The following is a 13,837-nucleotide window of genomic DNA, read 5'->3' on the forward strand; positions in this document are numbered from 1 at the left end:
CTTATTATTAAATTCAGAAAAAACTGATTTCCTAATCTTTGGACCAAAAACTTTCTCACGAAAAAACCTTGAATACTCTCTAACACTTGACGGGTGCTCCATTAAACCTTCGTCCTCAGTTAGGAACCTGGGTGTGCTCTTTGATACCAATCTTTCATTTGAAAGTCATGTTTCTAGTATCTGTAAAACCGCCTTCTTCCATCTAAAAAATATATCTAAATTACGACATATGCTCTCAATGACAAATGCGGAACAGTTGGTTCATGCATTCATGACCTCAAGACTAGATTATTGTAACGCTCTACTGGGTGGTTGTTCTGCTCGGCTTTTAAACAAACTACAGTTGGTTCAAAATGCGGCAGCTAGAGTTCTTACTAGAACCAGAAAGTATGACCATATTAGCCCAGTTCTGTCAACATTACATTGGCTCCCTATTAAACATCGTATAGATTTTAAAATCTTGCTACTTACTTATAAAGCTCTAAATGGTTTAGCTCCCCAGTACCTAAGTGAGCTCTTAATGCATTATAGTCCTTCACGTTTATTGCGATCTCAGAATTTAGGCCAGTTGATAATACCCAGAATATCAAAATCAACTGAAGGCGGCAGATCATTTTCCTATTTAGCACCTAAACTCTGGAACAATCTTCCTAGCATTGTTCGGGAAGCAGACACACTCTGTCAGTTTAAATCTAGACTAAAAACACATCTCTTTGCTCTTGCATACACATAACACATTATCAATACATTAACATTTTTCAAATCCGTTAAAGGATTGTTACGCTGCAATAATTAGGTCGGCCGGAACCGAGAACATTTCCTATAACACTAGATATACCTGTACATCAGAACAAGAATGGCATCTACGCTAATATCTGTCTCTCTGCTTATCCTGAGGTTTGCCGGGTGCTGGATCCAGGCCGTATCCAGGTCAGATGGAGAACCTGCGTCTGGACCTGACTACAACGTAGCCCAGGATCCCCGTATCCGCTTACGTATATTTATATATAATAGATTTTTAATCTCTAAAATAAAAATGTACAATTCAGATTTTGATCTCCATATACATTTACATATATATATCTTCCAAGGGGTTTTTTCCCTCCTAGGACTTTTTTCCCAGTGCTAGCACGCTGGGTTTTTCTCCTAGGGGGTTTTTTCCACCCCTGGAAGTCAGCCGACATTGGCTTAATGTAGCACCATCTTGTATATGTTACATATTACCACGCTTGTTTGTACAGTTTTAACCACTTCCCTTTTTTTCTGTGCTTCTAATATGTAAAGCTGCTTTGAAACAATTACCAATTGTAAAAGCGCTATATAAATAAATTTGACTTGACTTGACTTGACACTCAGAGTAAAAACAAAATGTTGTGCTTTTTGTAAAATAAAGAAAACTAAAATGATGCATGATCTGTATCTCCCTCTGATCAAAGTCTAATCTGATAGTTCTCAGAAAATAAACTATAACTAAATACTAATACTAATCACAAAAAAAATGCACTTATGTCAAAAGACATGTCGAAATGTCAGGTTTTAAATCGTGTAAGTCATATCAAAAACAAAAATTCTGTGTTTATGTAATCTGTATGAAAAGAGACACATGTCAGAAGTCCGTGGTTCAGCTCATTATCTGCTAATGCGGCCACGCCCATGGAGCCAGCGCTTTTCAGAGGCAAATTATGAGTCAATTCAGGCATTCATCGTCTCAATCGTGTATTTATTGTCTTGAAAAGTGTTTATCTGTATATAAAAGCCATAGTTAACGACCTTTGGAAGACATGCCGTTAGTTCCTGATATGTCCTCTTCTTCTGTAGAATAGTTTGTGGACTAAATGTGTACAGAGAGCGCCCTCCGGCTACAAGTATGAATTGAAAACACCATTCCTGAAATGTCCTCTTCTTCTTTAGAATAATTTGTGGACTAAAGGTGTATAGAGCGTCCTCTGGCTGCAAGTATCACCTGAAAACACCAGCGCTCATAGTTATGACAATGAATATAGAATAAATATAACTCATCTGTATAGAAAATTGACATAAACATATGATAATCCATCAATATTTCTCCAAATGTGCATGCTTTTAAACTAAAAGCCTATATTCAGACTCTTTGCATCACAGAAATACATTATATTTTAAAGAATATAATAGAATACCATTATTTTAAATTGAGCTGAGACATGATTACAGAGTTTTTTTTTTTTCTTTTTCACAGCCTACCTGACTGAAAGGCCTCATTAATATGCAAGTCATTCAGGTCATTAGTATGCAATTCTTTTGTCTTCTCAGTTGTAAATGAGCCATTATTCATGATCATTCACACCTTCAGGCATACTGTGTTTCTTGACAAAAAGTGTCTTGCAAAAACTAAATCAATATATTGCTTTATATGATGAACAAGTTGGCATTATAATTTTTACATCATTTTGAAGCGAAAATTCTAGCCTACAACCTCCAATACCCAGAAGTCTTGTAAACACAGATTTAATATATATTTTTGGCCTTATTTCAGTGACTAAATTTTTTTGTTTTTTCAATAACCACGCATAAACGTTATTCCTTCAAAAACACAAACATGTGTATACATGTTCCTCACATATTATGGTAGCCTAGTTTGTGCTGTATACAGTGTAATGACACTTGTCATTAATATGTTTATGAACAACTGAAAAAAGCACAAATGTCAGGGCATGTCAAAACTTCTCCAGGCCCCAAATCAGCCTCAGACTACAGAGGGTTAACTCAGGCAAACAATGTCCGATCCTCCCCAAACTTCTCATGTGATAAGAGTCCTGGCCTGAAGACATCTATATGCCAATATTCAGTTAGTCATAGCGCCACCTGCTGGCAACAGAAAATAGCATGCTTTACACTGTAATTCACTCCCTGAAACACATTTAAATATGCCATGAAGTACCAAACATTTTATAAACAAGTTAAATCAAGCAACACTTGGCTGAGTGCTAATGTAGGCTATGCGATTTACGTCACGAAACGGGAAGTTATTGCAACTCAGACATATAATGTCTCATCTGCCCCAAACTTCACATATTTGATTAAAATCCTGCCCTGAACACATCTACATGACAATATTCAGTTATAGTAATAGTGCCACCCACTGACAACAAGAAGTGACGTGTTTAACACTGGTGCACTACTAGCAACATACTAAAATAAGCAATTGAGTGTTAAACATGCTACAAACATTCTAACACATGCTAGCAACACTTAGCTGAGTGCTAAAGCTTGCTATTATCGTCAAGAAACAAAGTTTTTGTAACAAGCATACAATGTCCAATCTGCCTCAAACTTCACATGTTTGATAAGTGGTCTGGTTAGTCTGTGCAATTTTTTAAATCAAAATCATATATTCTTATAAAGACCAGGGAACACTAATTGGGAATATAAATAGTTTGCAAGGTTTGTGGAATTAAATGTTTAATTGTGGAATTTCACTGGCCATGGTGATATATTGGTCGACCACTATTTCAGATTTAACAAAGCAAAAATATCTAAAGCACTGTCATTCAAACTCTGACTTTGACCTCTAGATGCTCTGCTCTGCTCTCTCTTTCTTTCCATTGTCTTTTATGATCCATCTTCTCTGTTGTGATTCCTGACTTCTGTAAAGTTATGGATTGCTGTATATTTGTGCCCCTGAGGTGTGAACTGCATAATGAGAGCCTGTGTTCTCAATCTCCATGCCAGCATGCTCCTCTATCCCACTGCTCAGGAGAAGACTGAAACACAACACATCACATGGACGTGCCATCATCGCCTAGCAACCCTGCATCAAGCACTCTGACTTTTCACCAAGTGTATCCACAAACAAGCACTGATATGCATATGCACCTCACCAAGACGCAAAAAGAGAAATAATTGTTGTGAAGAGGTGAAGAGAGAAGCATTTGTGGGAAAAGAAGGAAAAAGAGCGTGAGTGAGAAAGAAAGAAAGAAAGAAAGAAAGAAAGAAAGAAAGAAAGAAAGAAAGAAAGAAAGAAAGAAAGAAAGAAAGAAAGAAAGAAAGAGAGAGAGAGAGAAGGGTGACTAATAAGAGAGAAACTCTGCCTCCAATCCACTTTGTCTGAATTTGTTCATCCTAAACCTATCCTTCTGTTCAAAAACAGAACTTTTTTTCCTCATCTCTTTCAGTCATAGTCTTTCGTGCTTCTTTTCCTATTCGCTGAGTTTCCAGAGCAATAGGGAGCCTGTAATTACTCCATCTGCTAACTCAACCAGTCACAATGTTTTACTGATCGCACATGTGTGTGTGTGTGTATAGAAAAAACTCTGAAAAATCATGTGTCATAACCTCCTGCCATCTGGTTTTTGGTTCAGGAGATAAATGAAGTGTAGCCTGTAATGATGAGAAGTAATGCACGCTGGGTAGGGGCAAACTAAATCAATTCAGAGTGTAACAATGAACTTAACAGCACAAGATAACTAAATACATTTACACTATATTCTGTATTTTGTTATTGATTTAAAATTAGCAACATCATGAATATAGTAGTTATATGAATGTGCTTTTTTATTTTAGCAGTTACATTTTCTAATGACTGTACTAGCAGTTTCACTATATATTTATTTTTAATTGGTACTAATGAATATAATTAGGGCCCAAGCCCTGAAAAGGTGAAGTCCCCGTTGTTTTCCTTAAAAAAAAAAAAAAAAAAAAAAAAAAAAAAAAACTTTCTGGCACTTTTGGGTCCCTTAACATGCTCAAAAACTTTTGAAACTTTGCACACACGTAAGAATCATCGGCCAACAGGGCCGGGCACAAGTTGTCATGGGGTGGGGTAGTTTTACCTACAGTCACCAAACTCTATACATATATTGATCTCATTAAGCCGAACAACTTTCTAATATACAGTCATTAGCTCCGACCAACAGGAAATCAAATATTTTGGTTTGAATGTGGATTTTTTTTTTTTTTTTTTTGAAGGTTCTTAAATTTTAACTACTCCTCCTATGGGATTCATACGATTCACACCAAACTTTGTGTACATGGTGGAAAGACATTGAAGATGTTCAGTTGTGAACAGATATTGGATATCTCAAAAGGTGTTGCCATAGCGAGGGATTAAAATAATGACAAAAAGGGAAACAGGAAGAGTCCCATATCTTGCCATTATAATTTACCAAGTTTACATGCATATTGCTCGCCGTGCACAGTTGCCCTGAAACCATCAGGGTGGCAGTCCCAACAGGGCTTGGGCCCGCCATCGATGCTCGCAGCTATATTTAAACAGTCATTTCTTTCATTATTTTATGGATAAGCAGTGGACAAAATGCCTTGGCAATTTTAAACTTTTGTACTGTGTTTTATTTTGTGCATCACTGTTCAATAGTTTGGAGTCAGTAAGATATATATATATATATATATATATATATATATATATATATATATATATATATATATAAACATTAACACTTTTTTTTTAGAAAGGATGTATGAAACCGATCAAAAGTGACATTTATGACCTTACAGAAAGATTTCTATTTTAAATAAATTTTGTTATTCTGAACCTTCTATTCATCAAAGAAAAAAATATATCATTTTACACAAAATATTAAGATGTTTTCAACGTTGATAATAAGAAATTTTTCTTGAGCACCAAATCAGCATATTAGAATGATTTCTGAAGAATCATGCGATACTGAAGACTGGAGTAATGGCTGCTGAAAATTCAGCTTCGTCATCACAGGAATAAATTACATTTTAACATATGCTTAAAAAAAGAAAACTGTTAATCTATATTATAATAATATTGTGCAATATATTGTTATTACTGAATTTTTGATCAAGTAAATGCAGCTTTTGGTCAGCATAAGACGTTATTTCAATTTTTTTTTTTTTTTAATCATACTTTAGAACTGTAGTGTATTTTAAAGTACCCCACTCCCTCCCCCCCACATTGATGCATTTTAAAAATATAACCCTATATGATAAACTCCCAAGAACAAGGGAGAAATGCAGAAGAACATTTAAAAGTCTAATACTTTCATTACATTTACAAATGTAAAGGCATAGTTAGCTTTTTGTCTATTGTTCCGTGAATTTTCAGTCTACATCATTCTCTTCTGTATCAGAATAATTCCTCATGTCAAGTCAAGTCAAATCAAGTCATCTTCATTTATATAGTGCTTTTCACAATACATATTGTTTCAAAGCAGCTTCACAGTGACAATAGAAAATTTATTATCGAGCTAAAGTTGGTTTTTGATTGAATCACTTCCATTGTAAAAATTGTTAATTATTACTTTAGGGGCCCCTTAAATTACATCTTTCCTACTGAAAACCGAATACCTTTAATGCATTCTTGCCGTTCATTTACATGTTTAGTCTATAAGTTTGCGTGTTTGAGTGTGAATGTGCGCAGAAGCTTGGTCTTTTTTAAAAAAAGCGGAGCTCGCGCTTGCTTTAACCAGCATAAACACAGTTTACACAGCTAATATAACCCTCAAAATGGATCTTTACAAATCTTTATTGTATTTATTTGGATGTTTACATTTGATTCTGAATGAGGTTTTGCTCCATGGCTAAAGCTAACATTACACAGTGTTGGAAAGATTTATAAAGAATGAAGTTGCGTTTATGAATTATACAGACTGCAAGTGTTTAAAAAAAAAAAAAAGCGACTGCTCGTCTCGGTGAATACAGTAAGAAACAATGGTAACTTTAACCACATTTAACAGTACATTAGCAACATGCTAATATCACTAAAAATATCATGTTATCATGGATCATGTCAGTTATTATTGCTCCATCTGCCATTTTTCGCTATTGTCCTTGCTTGCTTACCTTGTCTGATGATTCAGCTGTGCACAGATCCAGACGTTAATACTGCCTGCCCTTGTGTAATGCCTTGAACATGGGCTGGCATATGCAAATATTGGGGGCATACATATTCATGATCCCGACTGTTACGTAACTGTGTTATGTTGAGATTCGGCTGTTTTTCAGAGGTCTTTTAAACAAATTAGATTTACACAAGAAGGAGGAAACAATGGTGTTTGAGACTCACTGTATGTCATTTCCATGTACTGAGCTCTTGTTATTCAACTACACCAAGGTAAATTCAATTTTTAATTCTAGGGCACCTTTAACACACACTGTCCCTATTAAATAAATAAATGAATAAAAAATAAATTTGGTCCTTGTCAAAGTCACTCAGATCTTCTCAATTATGAAATTCAAGAACTGACTTCATTTGTTGCTAAATATATTCCAACCCCTGACAGGTGGCATTGTAATGATATTAATATTGTAGCTGATCAATGTAATATACAGTATAAAACTTGAATTTGTCTCTATCACAATACAAGGTCTTTACCACAAATTCATTTTTACAATGTAGTTCAAAATACAATTCAGCTTAGTAATTGTGTAAGGACACACAATAAATACTTAAGAAGAAAAGATGATCTTTATATAGTTTTCTGGATCTTATGGGGGTGGCTCAGTCTGTCAGCCATGTGTTCACATGCTAATTTCTGTTTCCATAGAAACTAGATTTGTTTGGCTTTGAACAAATGTCATATTAAGAGTCTTTTTTTAGTGTTGCGGTAAGGACTCAAAAGTGTGGGACAGGTGTATTTAGATGAAAAAATCATATAGATGATTAGCAAAACAAAAAAAGAACTTTAAGATGGTGTAAAGTAACATTTATATGAAGCTAATTCATGTGAAATAATGTCAAATCGTAAAAGAATTAGCTCATTTTATGTATCTCAACATTGAGACCATACGTGTGGGACATGAGGAAAAATGGTGTTTGGACCTATAAATGCTTCATTATTTTTCATTAAATCATATTATTCATTCATTATTTTTTTATGTCAAGGTGTGTAATGACACTGTGTTTATATTTATGAAGCATCAGATGACAAATTTTAACATAAACCTTAAATTTCACTACTAAATTTAACTAGAAACACCCTAATATGTATGTTTAGACGATTTCTTGGCCTGTTTTGGACAGATTATGAAATGTTTACTTCAATAGCCTAGAGCCACATCAGTGAAGCTTTGATCACAATGAATGATGAAAATTCAGCTTTGCATCACAGTAATAAATTATATTTTAAAGTATATTAAAATAGAAAACGATTATTTTAAATTGTAATAATATTTCACAATATTGATGTTTTTTTCTGTATTTTTTATTAAATAAATGAAGGCTTGATGAGCATGAGACTTCTTTCAAAAACATTAAAAATAGTAATGTGTCCAATTTTTTGACTGGTACTGCATATAATTTAAAATATAATAGGCCTATACAAAATTTTCTTCACATGATGTGCAATAATACGTGCATGCATGAGATCACAAAAATCATGTTTTCTGTTAAGAGTGGACATTATATTAACGTTAATACAATAGTTGAAATGATTATTTATCAGCATGCCCACAGAGGGTTTTTTCTTTTATCACAGATTTGAGAATCATAGTGACCAGATATTGGCCCACACTGGATATTCTGAATGAATATGATGGGTGAGATCACTGACTGGAAGTTTATTCCAAACACCTTGGAATGCCAGGTAAGTGATGTTCATTTATATCTTTGAACAGGATTTATTTCCAGGTAAAAATGTATACTCAAAATGTGCCCTCATTTATTCAAAATGTGTATTTATGTGTATTTATATTGTTAACTATATTCTAAATAAACTACAAAACAAAATACTTTGTTCTCAGATTTTTTCACTCTCATTCTTTCCTCACATACCTGACTGAAAGGCTCATTATGCAGGTCTTTTGTTGTCTCAGGTGTGAATCACAGGATTATTCACACCTACACGCATACTGTCTTTCTAAACAAAAAGTGTATTTTTATTTAAATCAATATATTGTTTTATGTGAATGAGTAGGCAGGATGATTTTCACACCACTTTGAAGCAAAAAATGTAGCCTTCAACCTCCAATACCTTGAAGTCTTGTGAACACATATTTAGTATTTTTTTAGGCCTTATTTCAGTGACTTAATTTTTTTTTTTTTTCAATAACCTTGCATAAACGTTATTCTCTCAAAAATACAAACATATACATACATTTTGCTCACATATTATGGTAGCATAGTTTGTGCTGAATGCAGTGTAGTGACACTTTTGCCATTAGTATGTTTATAAGCAAATGAAAAAGAACAAATGTCAGGGCATGTCAAAACTTCTCCAGGGCCCCAAAAATCCACAGACCCCAGAGGGTTAACACATGTTTGGCAGGTGGACTCACCAGTTTCTGGAAGAGATGTCCAACAGTGACCTTCTCATCCCACTGCTGAATGTTGGGAAAAAGAGCATCATAAAACTCCTTATGAATCTCAAAGATGTCTTGAATCATGAAGAAAATGGTGTCAATCTGCTCCATTGTCAGCACTGGCTTTGATGTAGTAGCTGTAGCTTTAAGTGGCTTCATGGGCTAAGAGAGAGTGAAAGACAAGAGAGGTGAATTAATAAACATGTTCACCACAATACATCTTGCATGTATTTATATATGAAGTACTAAATTGCCATACGCAAAACCTCTAAAATTGTTTTTCAAGTCAAGTCGCCTTTATTTATATAGGCTAGTGCTTTATACAATACAGATTGTTTCAAAGCAGCTTCAAAGTGATAAACAGGAAAATAATGATTCAATGATGCAAAGAGAATTCAATTCTGCTGTAAAGCAGCTCTAAAGAGAAAACAGTAAAGAGTTATTTTTCAGTTGAAATCTGTTCAGTGTTGATTCAGTTTGGTTCAATAACTGTGTGAAGTACATCAATTATGGAATGACTTCAGTTTGGTTCAATAACTGTGTGAAGTACATCAATTATGGAATGACTTCAATTAATCTATAAAGCATGTCTGGAGAAAACAGCGATAGCGTCATCCAGCTCAGTTCAGTTCTCATCCAATACAGTGAATTCAAGTCCATAATATTGCCGAATTTCAAATGTCCCCAACTAAGCAAGCCAAAATGTGACAATGAAAAACCCAAACTCCTTCCTTGGGAGAAACCAGGCTCAGTCGGGGCGCAGGTTATTCTCGGGCCAGATGAACGAACATGGCATGGTTTAATTCCAGGCTGCATCACAAGTCAGATTGCTGATTTACACTACTTCTGAGGTGATTTAAACTAAATTAAACCATCAATTAAATCATAAAGGTATTTTCACTGCATTTTGTTTAGCCAAATTTCATGTAGAGTCCCCTAACCCTAACCCAAAATCTACAGTGATTTATATTTTTTTCATTGCATTTGTAGTGCTGTCCGGACTGAACAGGGTACAATCCCTCTGTGTTTTTCTAAATTTTACGATAATGAAAGCACAAGAGAAGAGGAAACATTTCACAGCACAGGTATACATGTGTGTATTTCTTTCTGCAGGGCTGATAACACTATGTTAAATTGCAGGACAGTTATTTTCAGATCAGTATGACTCATAAGTTGCTGCTCTTCTCTGCCACATGAAACTGCTTCATGTGTGCATTTTTTTTTTTTACATTCCAATACATTCCTGTATTGATGTATTTCTGATTGAAGTTTGGGTGGGGCATGTCGAAGAGCTCGCCTCTTGAAATTGCCAATAGATTTTAGTTTTGCCACAGTCACAAACCATGATGATTTGCAGCTTAAGTCTTCTGCACTTTCTCATTCTAGAGAGCATTTAATTGAACAAACAAATATTGATAATATTTTGGACATCTTTCCAGAAAGACTTACAGTAAATTTAAATGCATATATCATTTATAAGATTGGGATCTGTAAGATTTTTTAAATATTTTTGAAATAAGTTTCCTATGTTGACCAAGGTTTCATTTATTTGATCAAAAATACAGTAAAACAATAATATTATGAAATATTATTGCAATTCAAAATATTTGTTTTGTATTTTAATATATTTAAACTTTTTTTTTTTTTTTTTTTCTGTGATGGCAAAACTGAGTTTTCAGCGTCAGTGTCACATGATTCAGAAATCATTCAAATATGCTAATTTGGTCCTCAAGAAACAATTTTTATCATTATCAACATTATAAACAGTTGTGCTGCTGAATATTTTTGTGGAAATCATAATTTTCTTCGTAATAGAACAGAATAGAATTTTTGAACAGAAAATCCGATCTTCAGTAACAAAAGTAAAAGACTTAATTGTCACTTGATCAACTGAGATGTGATCATTACTACAGTGGTTTTGAAGTCATTAAACCTGCAGTTCAAAACCAAAAGGTCTGATGTCTGCCTTTACCAGAGAAGGATTCATTTACAAACTCCTCAGGGAGCACTTAACTAAGTGACAGCCAGCACTTCTGCTCTTGTACTATTACAGTACACAACTGAAATTTGGTATGACAGTACAACAACATTGTTTTCACCCTTGAATTAATCACTTTTGTTTGTATTAACCTCATTTATATGTTGCTACTAGACATGTGTCAATGTACAGTGATACAATATATCACGATAATGAACATGCACAATATTGTTTTTGTGGGCACTTCAAAATACTGCGAATAATTCTTTATTATGAATTATTTAGATTTTTTAGAATGCATTTTAAGAATACTTTTCTATCAACCAGATAAAAATTACAACACTGCTTGTATGCTGCGTCAAAGAGGTGTGCGCACTCTGATGTAAACAGTGAAGGAGTGAAGGAGGCATGCTGATTCTGAATGAAAATCTACATTCACTCTCTGATAGTATAGATGGCGCAGATGGAATAGCAGTAAGCCCACAGTAACTGCTGCAGTTAACACAGCAGCAGTTACCCCGGCAACACATACACAAAGCAGGCTGCGCTACTTTTTTGTAGTTTTTTTGTTTCTGAACAGTATGTAAATGTTTCAAACAGACATTCAGATTTTTGTATTCATTATGGTGTTCATCACAACGCCAAATACTTAACCTTTTTTTTTTTTTTTCAAACTTAAACATTTTTACATTTAAATCATTTAAAACATACCCTGGCCTAGACATTGTTTAAAAATGTTCTGATTCTTTATTATTTGATCAATAAGGTGCCATTTGTTAACATAAGTTAATTTATTAGTTAACATTAACAAATAATACAAATATTTCTAAATCATTTATTAATCTTAATGTTAATTTCAACATTTAATAATACATTATTAAAATCAAAAGTTGTATAACTAACATGAACTAACAATGAACAGTTGTATTTTTATTAACTAACAGTAGATTGTAGTAGATATTGCTCAGTATTGTTAGTTAATGTTTGTTAATGGATTAACTAATGTTAAAAGATTAGTCCACTTTTAAATAAACTTTTCCTGATAATTTATTCACCCCCATGTCATCCAAGATGTCCATGTCTTTCTTTCTTTAGTCGAAAATAAATAAAAGTTTTTGATGAAAACATTCCAGGATTATTCTCCTTATAGTAGACTTCAATGGGCACCAAACAGTTGAAGGTCAAAATTAGTTTCACTGCAGTTTCAAATTGTTCTACGCAATCCCAAATGAGAAATAAGGGTCTTATCTAGTGAAACCATCACTCATTTTCTGAACAAAATTGAAAATTATTTAAGTTTTAATCATAAATGCTTATCTTGAACTAGCTCTCATCTTCTTCTCTATTTGAATTCCAGCATTGTAGACACTGCTAAGTGTATTACTGGCCTCCACAGGTCAAAGTTTGAACTAATTGTTATATACTATTGAACTACCATATTGCATATAAAAATTAGTTCAAAACTTTGACCTGTGGAGGGCAGTAATATACTTAGCAGTGTCTACACTGCTGGAATTCTAATAGAGAAGAAGAAGAAGAGAGCTAGTTCAAGATGAGCATTTATGGCTAAAACTTATATAATTTTCATTTTTTTGTTTTAGAAAATGAGCGATGGTTTCACTAGATAAGACCCTTATTTCTCATCTGGGATCATGTAGAACAATTTGAAGCTGCAGCAAAACTAATTTTGACCTTCAACTGTTTGGTGCCCATTGAAGTCCACTATAAAGGAGAAAAATCCTGGAATGTTTTCATCAAAAACCTTAATTTCTTTCCGACTGAAGAAAGAAAGACATTGACATCTTGGATGACATGGGAGTGAGTAAATTATCAGGAAAAGTTTATTTAAAAGTGGACTAATCCTTTAATCTAATGGGGTCTCACTGTAAAGTGTTACCTTTTGTTCTCTAAAGTTCTTTTGCACTTTAATCTGTTTGAAACATTTGTTTACTTTATTTATTTATTTTTTTGTGTGTGTTTTGTTTTATTGTTTTATTGTATTTAAAAGGGGACATATTATGCAAAATTCACTTTTATAAGGTGTTTGAACACATGTGCGTGTCCACAGTGTGTGTAAACAACCAGCCTATAATGGTAAAAATCCACTCAATACTTTTTTTATAATCCCCTTTTATCATCATTTTCAATCTCTCCGAATGTGCCGTTTTATATTTCCCCCTACTCAAGAGTAAGAGTAGGGAACACCCTCCCATGACTGGTGATGATCTGCCCTTTTAGCATATACACACCCCTGAATGAGAAGCACAGAGTCTGCTATTTCTGTTTACTCACTGTATCCGATAGCTCGAGGATTAAAAGTCTGCAGAAAAAAAAAACAACAAAAACATTACAAATGTTGCTGTATAATTGTGTATACCAATGTCATATATAACTTTAGTGATGGTCCCAAAATTTGCGAAAATCGAACGTCCAACGTCAAACCAACTTTATATCAGTACAAATGTTCTGTTGTTGGATGTACCAACGAACATATGAGTCTCCATAGAGTCTCGGCATCTGAGCCACTGAGGACACCATGGTTGATTTTCATTTTTGAAGTAAATATGCTGGAGAATGTCGGTAAAATGTTATATATTT

At 33.9% G+C, this 13,837-nt stretch overlaps 1 protein-coding gene across 4 annotated transcripts in view; it reads right to left on the minus strand.

Moving 5' to 3' along the window:
* abr (ABR activator of RhoGEF and GTPase) overlaps positions 1–13,837 on the minus strand; it is a 372,538-nt gene that overhangs the window by 177,270 nt on the left and 181,431 nt on the right. For all 4 annotated transcript variants that reach the window (XM_067405883.1, XM_067405885.1, XM_067405884.1 and 1 more), the window contains one exon: positions 9,238–9,423. In XM_067405883.1, the coding sequence (XP_067261984.1) occupies positions 9,238–9,423 (186 nt within the window). The remainder of the gene's footprint in view (positions 1–9,237; positions 9,424–13,837) is intronic.

This window comes from Chanodichthys erythropterus, chromosome 13, assembly GCF_024489055.1.
Source record: "Chanodichthys erythropterus isolate Z2021 chromosome 13, ASM2448905v1, whole genome shotgun sequence".
NCBI classification, from domain to species: domain Eukaryota; kingdom Metazoa; phylum Chordata; class Actinopteri; order Cypriniformes; family Xenocyprididae; genus Chanodichthys; species Chanodichthys erythropterus.